This window comes from Bos grunniens, chromosome 8 (assembly GCF_055505025.1).
Source record: "Bos grunniens cultivar Pamir isolate PY7600 chromosome 8, Bosgru_T2T1.0, whole genome shotgun sequence".
NCBI classification, from domain to species: domain Eukaryota; kingdom Metazoa; phylum Chordata; class Mammalia; order Artiodactyla; family Bovidae; genus Bos; species Bos grunniens.
In genome coordinates, this window is record NC_141172.1 from 60,208,135 (window position 1) to 60,221,111 (window position 12,977).

General features: G+C 44.9%; 1 protein-coding gene across 6 annotated transcripts in view; it reads right to left on the bottom strand.

Moving 5' to 3' along the window:
- FBXO10 (F-box protein 10) overlaps positions 1 to 12,977 on the bottom strand; it is a 42,929-nt gene that overhangs the window by 18,077 nt on the left and 11,875 nt on the right. For 4 of the 6 annotated variants that reach the window (XR_015169905.1, XR_015169906.1, XM_086415931.1 and 1 more), the window contains exons 3-4: positions 4,132 to 4,722; positions 417 to 1,238 (exon numbers count right to left, since the gene is read on the bottom strand). The exons of 1 other annotated variant lie outside the window; for it this stretch is intronic. Coding sequence is in view for 3 of the 5 variants with exons in the window: in XM_086415931.1 (XP_086272057.1) it covers positions 417 to 1,238; positions 4,132 to 4,716 (1,407 nt within the window). In the remaining 2 variants the exon portion in view is untranslated. The remainder of the gene's footprint in view (positions 1 to 416; positions 1,239 to 4,131; positions 4,723 to 12,977) is intronic. One more of the 6 variants, XM_086415932.1, reaches the window with a different exon arrangement.

Here is a 12,977-nt window from a genome sequence, read left to right on the forward strand (position 1 = left end):
GGGGGTGGTGGAAGACAGAAAAACAATAAACCCTTTATCCCTCAGGGATGTGGGAAGAAAATGTTTTGGTATTGAGGGTTAGAATTCCCCTCCTAGTGCATGAGGTGAGGCAGGACCACTGTAGAGGGCCCACTGCCAAGGTCCTAAACCCATGGACACACCTACCCAAGACTAAGGATGAATGCGGATACCAGAAACTCCTTACCAGGACAGCTCTGCCTCATTCAAGTCAGATGATGGACATGAGGCAAGTGTGTATTATAAGCTTAAGAGATGATGACTTTTTAGAAAATACAGACTAGCTCTATCCAAGCCCTCCAGCATACAACCACTGAAGCCCTCTCACCACTCAAAAATCATGTTCCTGGTGACCCAGTGAGGCCTCATGGGTCTGCACAGTAAGCCTATGACAGCACCTTGCTATTATGTATACACCGCACCGCATAAGTCAGGTTCCGGAAGATGTTTCCTTCCATCTTGGCTCGGCCATAAGAGCAAACAAAGACACCTCCCTTGCCGTCCCGGAAGAGGCACTTGCGGATGAGGCAGCCCTGCACGGAGCTGGCCAGTGCCATGGCCTCCCTGTCCTTCTGCAGCTCCTGCTGCAGGGAGTTCAGCACCAGGCAGCTGGGCAGCTGGATGGAGGCTCCAGGCAGCGGTGGGCCCAAAAAAGAGCCCCCCAGGACTGGCCGTGGGCCCTGCACTTGGTAGGACAGTCTGTACGTGAGCTGGTCCTCGTCCTCGTCCTCACCACTGGGACTCAGGCCTCCATCGCTGCTGTCTGGGGTCCGGGCCACCCTTTCCCCATTGCTGCCCACCTCTGCCTCCTGTGAGCCAGCCCTGGGGGAGCCGGTGGTTGGGCTAGTGGGGCTCTGGCTGCCTTCAATGACAATGCCACAGGTCCTCGGGCTCCAGGCCTGGTCCCTGTTCTCCAGGTCAAGGGACATTAAAGAGTCCGAGTCCTCGGTGGGGAGCACGCCGGGAGAGGACCTGATGAGCCCTAAGAGGTGCGTGTAGGCCCAGTTGTTCTCTGAGGATGGGTGGCCCTCGACAGTCACCGAGTTGTTTTCACTGCCCACGAATTCACAGTTTTCCAGGACACACAGGGGCACGTTGTGCAGAAAGACATGAGTGTTCTTGAAGGAGCAAAACTTCACTTGGCAGGTGCCTGGGCCGTGGACCTGGATGTGCCCATTCTCGAAGTTGCAGTTGTCAAACTGGACGTGACCTGAAGTTGTCTGGGAGATGAGAGAGCGAGAGATAGTGTGTGTAACAGGGATAAGATCTGTTTTGCTTGTCAGAGCTCTGACTGCTCCAGAGGGGGTGGCACCTCGAGAGGCCTTCTGTCCTGCTGGTCACGTTCCCTTCCCCACAGGGTGCATGTCTGCCAGCTCCGGAGGAACTGGGAGCTGCTCTGCATGAAGGAAGCTGCCTGCCCTTCTCTCCCTCCAGTCCCAAAGGGCGGGGGCAAGAGTGGAGATGGAGAACGGCAGAGAAGTTCACTCTGCAGCAGGGCCCTTCCCCAACTCCCCAAATCTCAAATAAATGCTACCAATGCTCATGAAGCACTTAGAATAAGGAGTGTGGGGGTGACCTGCAGAAGGGGGAAGATGCTGAATGCTCAGAGGGATGGGGGAAATGGAATTGACACATGTTAATACTGGAGATGAACCAGGAAACTATCACTCTAGGGATGATTAGAAATGATGGGGAAGCTTCCAATTTCCACAGACCCAGGAGCTGGCTGGGATGCAAGCCCAACTTTACCAAGCCCTCTGATGGGTAAGGGTCCCACGTGGTGCCTCAGTTTCACAGAGACTGTGTCCCATCACGTGGCACTTCTCTGGGTCTCACCCTCCAAAGCACTCTCCCTTCACTGTCATCTTCCCTTGGCCCTGCAAGCCAGCCTCCCCTGAGCCTGTGGACTGCAGCTCGTCAGAGGCCACCCTAGTGTCTGGACTCAGGACGGAGCCGGTGAAGTGGGAGGGCTGACAGAGGCCAAGGTGGCCAGGAGGGGCTGTGCCAGCAGTGGGAGGCCCCGACACAGGTGCTGGGAGTCTGCGTGGGAACTAAAGCTGGTGCACAACTAGAGCTGGAGACAGCAGGCTTGCCACAGCCCGCAGCACAGAGGCTAAAGAGCGCGGAGCTCTGAGGTCTGGCTGCAGGGCCCAGCTCCCAGCTCTGCCTCTCCCAAGGGTGTAACCTCAGGCCGACATGTCACTGCTCCAAGCCTCAGTTTCTCTGTCTACAGTACCGGGCTCACAAGCTAACAAAGCACCAGGCATGGAGCCAGGCACAAAGATGGCATGTGAGAAAAGCCAGCTATTATCACCATGGAGAGCAGAGTCCTCTGGGGCAGGGGAGTGCTGAGCCCCACAGCACAACTTACTTGAGCCCTCAGCTCTGCAGGCCTGACAGTGAGGCCTGGCTGCTCTGTATTTCTGAAGAAGAACTGTTTCTGGATTTCACACCAAGTTCCATGAGATGTATTTGAACCATAAAAGGAGGGAGTGTCCCATGATCCTGTTCAGTAATCCTTGGACAATTTTACATTCTCCAGCAGTGATCTCCCTTGAGAGCTTGTTCCAGAACTTAACTCCCCTCAACCTGTCTAGTTCTTCCCTAGGCTAACCTAACTTTTTCTTGAGGCAATTTAAGTCCATTTTCTCTTACTTGGTCCTCTCTGTAGAAAAACACTGGCTCTCTAGAGATGCAAAGCCACTGCCAGGGTTCTCCTCAAAAGTCATATAAAACAGCTGTGAAATCACCCTGGCCTTGGCATTTTTTCAGGCAGGGTGATTCTGGCCCCTTGTCCTGTTGTTAGTTAAAAGACAATCATGGACTGAGCACTAATATATGCCAAGCCCTGAGGCAGGAAGTGGGCTGAGCTACAAAGACATCTATGGCCAAGACCTACCCCTTGAAGATCTGTGGCTACATTGATGAGGGGGAAGCAGAGGCTGAAATGAACATCTTACTCCAAGAATAAATGTCTATGAAATGTGAAGGGTATGGAAATGAACGATTCTTCTGGGTCTGTAGATCAGCAGTGGAAGACCTCATCAGTCCTTCTGAAATCTTCTAGGTCTAATTAGCAAGCAGCCTTTCAAGCTTCAAGGAAGACAGTACAATGTAATTTCAAAAGTGCTTAGGCTCAAAGGCCTAGATTTGAGGTCTAACCTAATTATCCACTTGAGAAAGTTATTCAGTGTCTCTGAGCCTCAGTGCCCCTCATCTGCAGAATGGGGACACATCTCCTCTGTCTACCACAAGATTGTTGTGAGACCACTGATGCAAAGTCACCTATATTATGATTACAGGTTTTGAACCCTGGTTCTGTCCCTTACAAAGTCTGAGACCCTTGCTGAGGCTCCGTTCGCTTGTCTATAAAGCCAGCTGACACTACCCATCTTAATCATGCTGTAAGGACATGCCTGGCACCCAGTAAGTGCATCGTAAATGACCGGTGGCACAAATATCATTATGAACCTGACAGATAATCTGGTTGTTACTGGTAGAATAGTGGTGGTGTAGTTTTGTTGACAAGGTACAAAATCCATGCACTGTAACCAGTTTCTAAGCAAGGTAACAGCTGCAGACTGTTCTGCCAGGAGCTACCAAAAGCTACCGTGCTTGTCTCTGGAAACAACTGCTCTGTTCCTAGAAGGAATATGTTGTTCTGATATTTTCCGACTCTCTCTCCAGTCACTCTTGGCAAAAGCCAGACCTTCCCTGACCCTCCCCAGAGTGGGGCTAATGTGCTGAAGGTCCCTGGCCTGCAGAGCGTCCCCTCTTTGGCCATCTCTCTGGGAATGTTGCCTGTCACCATGCGGCATGCTCCTAGAACCTGGCTTTCCCACCTGGCTGCTGTACCTGTGGCCCCAGTTGGTCCAGTTTGGAAGGGAAGAAGTACAAGGCAATTTTGACCTCCAGTGAGGGAACAAAGCAGAATGTAGATCTTTACTGATCCCCGTGCCTCCTTCTCACCTGGTGTAGAACTCAGAGGACTGTGTTATAGGAATAATGACTGAACTCTCAATTCCAACAAAAAAGGGGTTACAAACCCACCGAGAAGAGGCCAAGACTCAGGGTCAGGCTGGGAGAGGCCATGCATCGGATGTCGACACCCACCTTAAACATGAAGGGTGAGAACCAGGCTGGCATGAAGACAAGGTTACACAGGCGTGTGGTAGAGCACTGCTGGTCAATGCTGGCCAGCAGGGCCACTTCACCTAGCTTCCCGTGGCCTACAATCTCCACAGGCACCTTCAGGATGATTTCACCTTGCTCTTCATGCAGACCTGGGAACAGCAGGATTCGGTCAAACAGGCTGGACATGGCCAGGGCACTGCCTAGGCTGTGAAACTCATGGCCTGGCCCGACACTCAGGGTCCGGCGCATCCTCCTCCGGCGAAATAGAGAAAAGCAGACAGAGGTCTCCAAGATGGCAGCGTTCTTGGTCCAGGTCTTGGAGGCAAGGTAATGCTGCTTGAAGGCCTCCCTCCAAGACTCAGGCTCCACATCAGGCTGGTTGGGCCAGTTGGGGTGGCGGCACTCAGCACAGCCCAGATACAGCTGCCGCCAGCGAGTCCTGTCGAGACTAAGGATCAGTTCACGCCAGGCCCTGCACACCAGGCTGCAGCGGCCCAGGTCGGGAAGGGGCAGGTAGGCCAAGATCATACGCCACAGCTCCAGGGGGAGGCCGCCAGCCTCCATGGTCACCTGGGACACAGACACAGAACAAAAGAGGTTTTTGTCCATCCTGCTTATGGTCCCCTTTCTTAAAACATCCCCTGACATGACAGAAATACAAAGGATCGTAAGAGGCTACTACAAGCAACTATGCCAATACAATGGGAAACCTAGAAGAAACGGACAAATTCATAGATAGGAACAATCTTCCAAGACTGAACCAGGAAGAAATAGAAAAATATAAAAACAGACCAATCACAAGTACTGAAATTGAAACCATGATTAAGAAACTTCCAAAAACAAAAGTCCAGGACCAGATGGCTTCACAGGCGAATACTAGCAAACATCTAGAGAAGAGTTAACACCTGTCCTTCCGAAACTATTCCAAAAAATGGCAGAGGAAGGAATACTTCCAAAATCATTCTATGGGGCCACCATCACTCTGATATCAAAACCAGACAAAGATACCAAACAAAAAAAGAAAAGAAAACTACAGGGCAATATCACTGATGAACATAGATGCAAAAATCTTTAACAAAATACTAGCAAACTGAATCCAACAACATATTAAAAGGACCATACATCATGACCAAGTGGGATTTATCCCAGGGATGCAAAGACTTTTCAATAAATGCAAAACAATCAGTGTGATACACCACATGAAAAAATTGAAGGATAAAAAGCATATGATCATCTCAAAAGATGCAGAAAAAGCTTTTGACAAAATTCAACACCCATCTGTGGTTTAAAAAAAACTCTCGTCAAAAAGTGGGCACAGAGGGAACTTACATAACTCTACATAACAAACCCAAAGCAAACATTGTCCTCAACAGTGGAAAGGTGAAAGCATTTCCTCCAAGATCAGAAACAAGACAAGGATGTCCACTCTTGCCACTTTTATTCAACACAGTCCTAGCCACAGCAATCACAGAAGAAAAAGAAATAAAAGGAATCCAAATTGGAAGGGAAGTAAAACTATCATTGTTTGCAGATGACATGATACTATACTTACAAAATCCTAAAGATGCTACCAGAAAAATACTAGAGCTAATCAATGAATTCGGTAAAGTTGCAGGACACAGAAATCTCTTGCATTGCTATACACTAACAACAAAAGATCAGAAAGAGAAATTAAGGAAACAATTTTATTTACCATTGCATCAGAAAGAATAAAATACCTATTAATAAACTTACCTAAGGAGGCAAAGGGGCTTCCCTGGTGGCTCAGACAGTAAAGAATCTGCCTGCAGTGCACAAGACTTGGATTTGATCCCTGGGTTGGGAAGATCCCCTGGAGAAGGAAATGGCAACCCACTCCAGTATTCTTGCCTAGAGAATCCCATGGACAGAGGAGCCTGGTGGGCTACAAGTCCATGGGATTGCAAGAGTTGAACCTGACTGAGCAACTAACTTTTAATTTTATAGGCAGAGTACATCATGAGAAATGCTGGGCTGGATGAAGCACAAGCTGGAATCAAGATTGCCAGGAGAAATATCAATAACTTCAGTTATGCAGATGACACCAGCCTTCTGGCAGAAAGTGAAGAGAAACTAAAAAGCCTCTTGATGAAAGTAAAAGAGGAGAATGAAAAAGTTGGCTTAAAGCTCAACATTCAGAAAACTAAGATCATGGCATCTGGTCCCATCACTTCATGGCAAATAGATAGGGAAACAATGGAAACAGTGAGAGACTTTATTTTTTCTGGGCTCCAAAATCACTGTAGATGGTGATTGGAGCCATGAGATTAAAAGACGCTTACTCCTTGGAAGGAAAGTTATGACCAACCTAGATAGTATATTGGGGAAGGTAATGGCACCCCACTCCAGTACTCTTGCCTGGAAAATCCCATGGATGGAGGAGCCTGGTAGGCTGCAGTCCACGCATGGGGTATTGAAGAGTTGGACACGACTGAACGACTTCACTTTCACTTTTTACTTTCATGCATTGGAAAAGGAAATGGCAACCCACTCCAGTGTTCTTGCTGGAGAATCCCAGGGACAAGGGAGCCTGGCGGGCTGCCGTCTATGGGGTCGCACAGAGTCGGAAACGACTGAAGCGACTTAGCAGCAGCAGCAAATAGTACATTAAAAAGCAGAGACGTTACTTTGCCAACAAAGGTCCGTCTAGTCAAGGCTATGGTTTTTCCAGTAGTCATGTATGGATGTGAGAGTTGGACTATAAAGAAAGCTGAGCGCCAAAGAATTGATGCTTTTGAACTGTGGTGTTGGAGAAGACTCCTGTGGGACTTGGACTGCAAGGAGATCCAACTAGTCAATTGTAAAGGAAATTAGTCCCAAATATTCATTGGAAGGACTGATGTTAAAGCTGAAACTCCAATACTTTGGCCACCTGATGTGAAGAGCTGACTCATTTGAAAAGACCCTGATGCTGGGAAAGATTGAAGGCAGGAGGAGAAAGGGACGACAGAGGATGAGATGGTTGGATGGCATCACTGACTCAATAGACAGGAGTTTGAGTAAACTCTGGGAATTGGTGATGGACAGGGAGGCCTGGCGTGCTGCAGTCCATGGGGTAGCAAAGAGTCGGATGTGACTGAGTGACTGAACTAAACTGAACTGAGCAACTAAGACATACAGACATACACACAAGGAGGCAAAAGACCTGTGCTCTGAAAACTATTGGATCCTGATGAAAGAAATTGAAGATGACATAAACAGATGGAAAGATATACCATGTTCTTGAATCAGAAGAATCAATACTGTCAAAATGACTATACTACCTAAGGCAATCTACAGATTCAATGCAATACCTGTCAAATTACCAATGGCATTTTCCACAGAACTGGAACAAGGATTTTTAAAATTTTCATGGAAACATAAAAGACTCTGAATAGCCAAAGCAATCTTATGAAAGCAAAATGGGGCTGGAGGAATCAGGCACCTTGATTTCAGACTATACTACAAAGCTACACTAATCAAAATAGTATGGTAGTGGCACCCACAAAAAAAGAAGTATAAACCAATAAATCAAACAGGACAGAAAGCCCAGAAATGAACCTAGCACCTATGGTCAATTAATCTATGTCAAAGGAGACAAGGATATATAAGGGAGAGATACAGTCTCTTCAATAAGTGATGCTAGGAAAACTAGACAGCTAAATATAAAAGAATGAAATTCAAACATTCTCTAACACCATACACAAACTCAAAACGGATTAGAAATCTAAATGGAAGACCAGCTGCTATATAATTTTTAAGAGGAAAACACAGAACACTTTTTGATGTAAATCACAGCAGTATCTTTTTGGATCCACCTCCTAGAGTCATGAAAATAAAAACAAAAATAGACAAATGGGACCTAATTAAACATAAAACCTTTTGCACAGCAAAGGAAACCATAAACAAAATGAAAAAAAAAACACACTCAAATAATAGAAGAAAATATTTGCCAGTGAGGTGACCAACATGGGATTAATCTCCAAAATATACAAACAGCTCATGCATGTCAGTATCAAAAAAACAAACAACCCAATCAAAAATGGGCAGAAGACATTTCTCCAAAGAGGACATACAGATAGCCAAGAGGAACATGAAAATATGCTCAAAATCACTAATTATTAGAGAAATGCAAATCAAAACCACTGTGAAGTATTACCTCACACCAGTCAGAATGGCCAACAGCCATCATCAAAAAGTCAACAAACAATAAATGCTAGAGAGGGTGTGGAGAAAAGGAACCTCTCCTACACTGATGGTGGGAACATAAATTGGTACAACCACTAAGGAGAAGAGTATAGAAGTATCCAGCAATCCCAATCCTGACTGTATAACCACAGCAAATTGTAATCAGAAGAAATACACGTACCCCAGTGTTCACTGCAGCTGATAAGTCTCCCTTGAGGAGCTCTCTGAGCTCAGAGAGGATTTCCTTTCATGCAAATGTCATATTCTCTGTTGTTCCATTTGGCATTATTTACTATATCTTTACAACATTAATCCATGGGGATCCATGCAGCAACAGGGATTTCTATAACCAGGTAACACTTAAAAATATATATATATTCCCACAAGATCATCTCAATATACACAGAAAAAGCATTTGATAAAACCCAACATCTATTCATAATAAAAAAAATCTCACTAAGGTAGGTATAGAAGGACTATATCTCAACATAATAAAAGTTATTAATATTTATGGTAAACCCACATCCAACATAATAAACAGTAAAAAGTTGAACAGTAAAAAGCTGAAAGCCTTCCCACTAAATTCAGGAATAAGACAAGGATACCCACTCTCACCACTTATATTCAACATTGTATTGGAAGCTCTAGCCACAGAAATCAGATAACAAAGAAAATAAAAGGTATCCAAATTGGAAAAAAGGTAAAACTGTCACTATTTGCAGATGACAAGATACTCTCTCTATACAAAGTCTCCACATAAAAACTATTAGAGTAAATAAATTTTGCAAGGTAGCAGGATATAAGATTAACATAGGGAAATCTGTTACATTTCTTTATACTATCAATGAAATATCAGAAACAGAAAGTAACAACCCTGTTTAAAACAAGGTCGAAAGCAAACAAAAAACAATTTAGGAATAAACTTAATGAAGGAAGTGAAAGACAGGTATGTTGAAAGCTATAATACACTGATAAAGGAAACTGAAGATGATTCAAAGAAATGGAAAACTGTCCAACACTCTTGGACTGGAAGAATAAATGCTATTAAAATGGCCATACAACTCAAAGCAATATACAGGTTTAATGCAATTCTTATCAAAATACCTGTGAAAAATTATATTTTTCACAGAACTAGAACAAATAATCCTAAAATTTATATGGAGCCACAAAAGATCCAGGATTGTCAAAGCAACTCTAAGTGAGTGCCAATTCTGAGAAAAAAGAACAAAGTTGAAAATATAACCCTTTCAGACTTCAGACTATATTACAAAGATAAAGCAATCAAAACAGTATAGCACTGGCACAAAAACAGCCATATAGACCAATGGAACAGACTTGAGCGCCCAGAAACAAACCCACACACCTACAGTCAAATTAGTTTATGACAAAGAAGCCAAGAATATACAATGGAGAAAGGACAGTCTCCTCAACAAGTGGTGTGAGGAAAGATGGACAGCAACATGTCAATCAATGAAACTAGAGCACTCCCTCATAGTACATACAAAAATAAACTCAACATGGTTTAAAGACCTAAAGGTAAGCCATGACACCATAAAACTCCCACAAGAGAACACAGGCAAAACATTCTCTGACATAAATCATAGCAATGTTTTCTTACATCAGTCTCGCAAGGCAAAAGAAATAAAAGCAACATTTCACTTTTGCACAACAAAGGAAACCATCAACAAAATGAAAAGACAGTCTACAAAAGGAGAAAATATGTGCAATGTGGCTGATAAGGGGTTAATGCCCAAAATAACACAAACAACTCATACAACTCAATATTAAAATGAAACAAAAACCAAAACTACCCAATCAAAAAATGGACAAAAGACCTAAATAGACATCTCTCCAAAGAAGACATATAGATAGTCAACAGGCACATGAAAAGATGCTCAACATTGCTAATTAGAGAAATGCAAATCCAAACCACAATGATGTATCATGTCACACAGTCAGAATGGCCATCATCAAAAACTCTACAAATAAAAAATGCTGGAGAGGGTGTGGATAAAACAGACTCTTCCTACACTGTAGGTCAGAATGTAAATTGGTGCAGCCACTATGGAAAACAGCACAGGGGTTCCTTAAAAAACTAAAAATAGAGCTACCATATGATCCTTCAATCCCACTCCTGGGTATATATCTAGAGAAAACTTTAATTTGAAAAGATGCATGCACCCCAATGTTCACAGCAGCATTATTTACATTAGCCAAGATAAGGAAGCATTCCAAGTGCCCATCAACACATGACTGGCTTAAGATGTGGCGTATATGGAAAATTCTTGGCCATTACGACTTCCCTGGTGGCTCAGACCATAAGGAATCTGCCTGCAATGCAGAGACCTAGGTTCAGTCCCTGGGTTGGGAAGATCCCCTGGAGAAGGGAATGGCTACCCTCTCCAGTACTCTTGCCTAAAAAATTCCATGGATAGAGGAGCCTGACAAGCTACAGTCCATGGGGTTGCAAAGAGTTGGACACAACTGAGCAACTATGCAATATTACTCAGCCATCTGCAGCAACATGGATGGACTCGATAGAGAATATCATACTTAGTGAAGTAAGTCACACAAAGACAAATATATGGTACCACTTACATGTGGAATCTACAAAATAATACAAATAAATATATACACAAAACAGAAATAGACTCACATAGAAAACAAATTTGGAGAAGGCAACGGCACCCCACTCCAGTACTTTTGCCTAGAAAATCCCATGGACGGAGGAGCCTGCTAGGCTGAAGTCCATGGGGTCGCTAGAGTCGGACCCGACTGAGTGACTTCACTTTTACTTTTCACTTTCATGCACTGGAGAAGGAAATGGCAACCCACTCCAGTGTTCTTGCCTGGAGAATCCCAGGGACGGGGGAGCCTGGTGGGCTGCCGTCTATGGGGTCGCACAGAGTCGGACACGACTGAAGCAACTTAGCAGCAGCAGCAGCAGCAAACAAATTTATGGTTACCAAAGGGCAGGGTTGGGTGGAGTAATTTATGGGTATGAGATCAACAAACTATCATACTATACATAGAGTGGGCTTCCCAGGTGGCGCTAGTGGTAAAGGACCGGCCTGCCAATGCAGAAGACTAAGTGACATGGGTTTGATCCCTAGGTTGGGAAGATCCCCTGGAGGAGGGCATGGCAACCCACTCCAGTATTCTTGCCTGGAGAATCCCCATGGACAGAGGAACCTGGCAGGCTAGGTCCATAGGGTCACAAAGAGTCGGACGCAACTGAAGCGACTTAGCACTCGGCACTCATACATAAAGTAGACAGGCAACAGGAATTTACCATATAGCACAGAGAACTATATTCAGTATCTTACAGCAACATAATGGAAAATAATCTAAAAAATAAATAACTAAATCACTCTGTATACCTGAAACTAACACAATATTTTAAACCGGCTATATTTCAATTTTAAGAAAAGTATACAAGTTTTGCCCTCTCCCCCTTTTCTTTGTCACTGGGGCTTCTGAGCCATAGAATTAAAAGTAACAAATGTTCCCCAGGGCTTGTGCCTGTAAATAACTGATAACAATGGGAATCTGTTTAGATGGGAGGGAGCAGGTCCTGAGGCAGGGCTCAAACTATTCCTTTTAAAATGTGTTTCCAAGAGTGTGAGAACTCAAGGTTTCCGTGAGGTCCCTACCTAACCACACTGGAGGGATCCACATGCCTCTGGGCCACCTGAGGGTCCCCAGTCTCAGTGGGGAAGGCAGGGGCCATTCCTTTGGGACATGAATCCTATGAAACCTGGCTCTCAACAAGTAGACTCTCTCCCTTCCTAGCCCCGTGACTTGAGGCAAATCCTTTAACATCTGTGAGCTTGTTTCCTTATCTGTAAACAGGCTCACAATGGCTATCTTGCTATCCTCCATGAGGATTTTGAGAATTTCCAAAGGAAAATAAATCATTTATTCAACAAATATTCATCAATTGTCTAATATTGTGCTAGGCACTGTTCTAAGTACTAACAACCAGTAAACAAGAACTTCAGGGACAGAAAGTACATTAAAAAAAACAATAACATAAACGCTGAGAAGACAAATAAAGCAGGCTAAGGGGTATATGTGTGTGTGCCCACGTCAAGGAAGGTCTCCAAGGAAGTGACATTTAAACAGAGACCAGAATGCCATTTAAAGCTATGGCGTGAGATCACTAGAGAGAGTGAAGGTGACCAATGCCTTGCCAACCTAACATCTAAATGGCATGAAGTGGAGAGAGACTGGGAGCAAACACCCTGAGAAAACCATACAGAATTCTGGTCAACGTAAGGCACCAGAACTGAAGCACTGCTGTGCCGTTCAGGCTGCCACTGCTTCCAAGAGGGTGGCGGCTGTGCCATTTAGATCACTGCATATCATGACGGGTCAGCAAGTTGGGGTCAGGAATAAAACCTCTAGTGGCATCTCTGCAGCTCACTAATGCTCTTGGGAGAGTGGAGTGTGGGGTGGGTACAGGGGATGGGAGGAAGTAGCGAGTTACAGCATAGGGACTACCCGTGTGAGGAGCGAGGCAGCACACGCAGATGCAGGGTGGCCAGGTGACGCAGCACCTGAACACCTGCTGTAGAGAAATTCACTGCAACCAATTAGACATTCTCTGCCCTCAAGGAGCTTATCGTTTTATTTAAGGC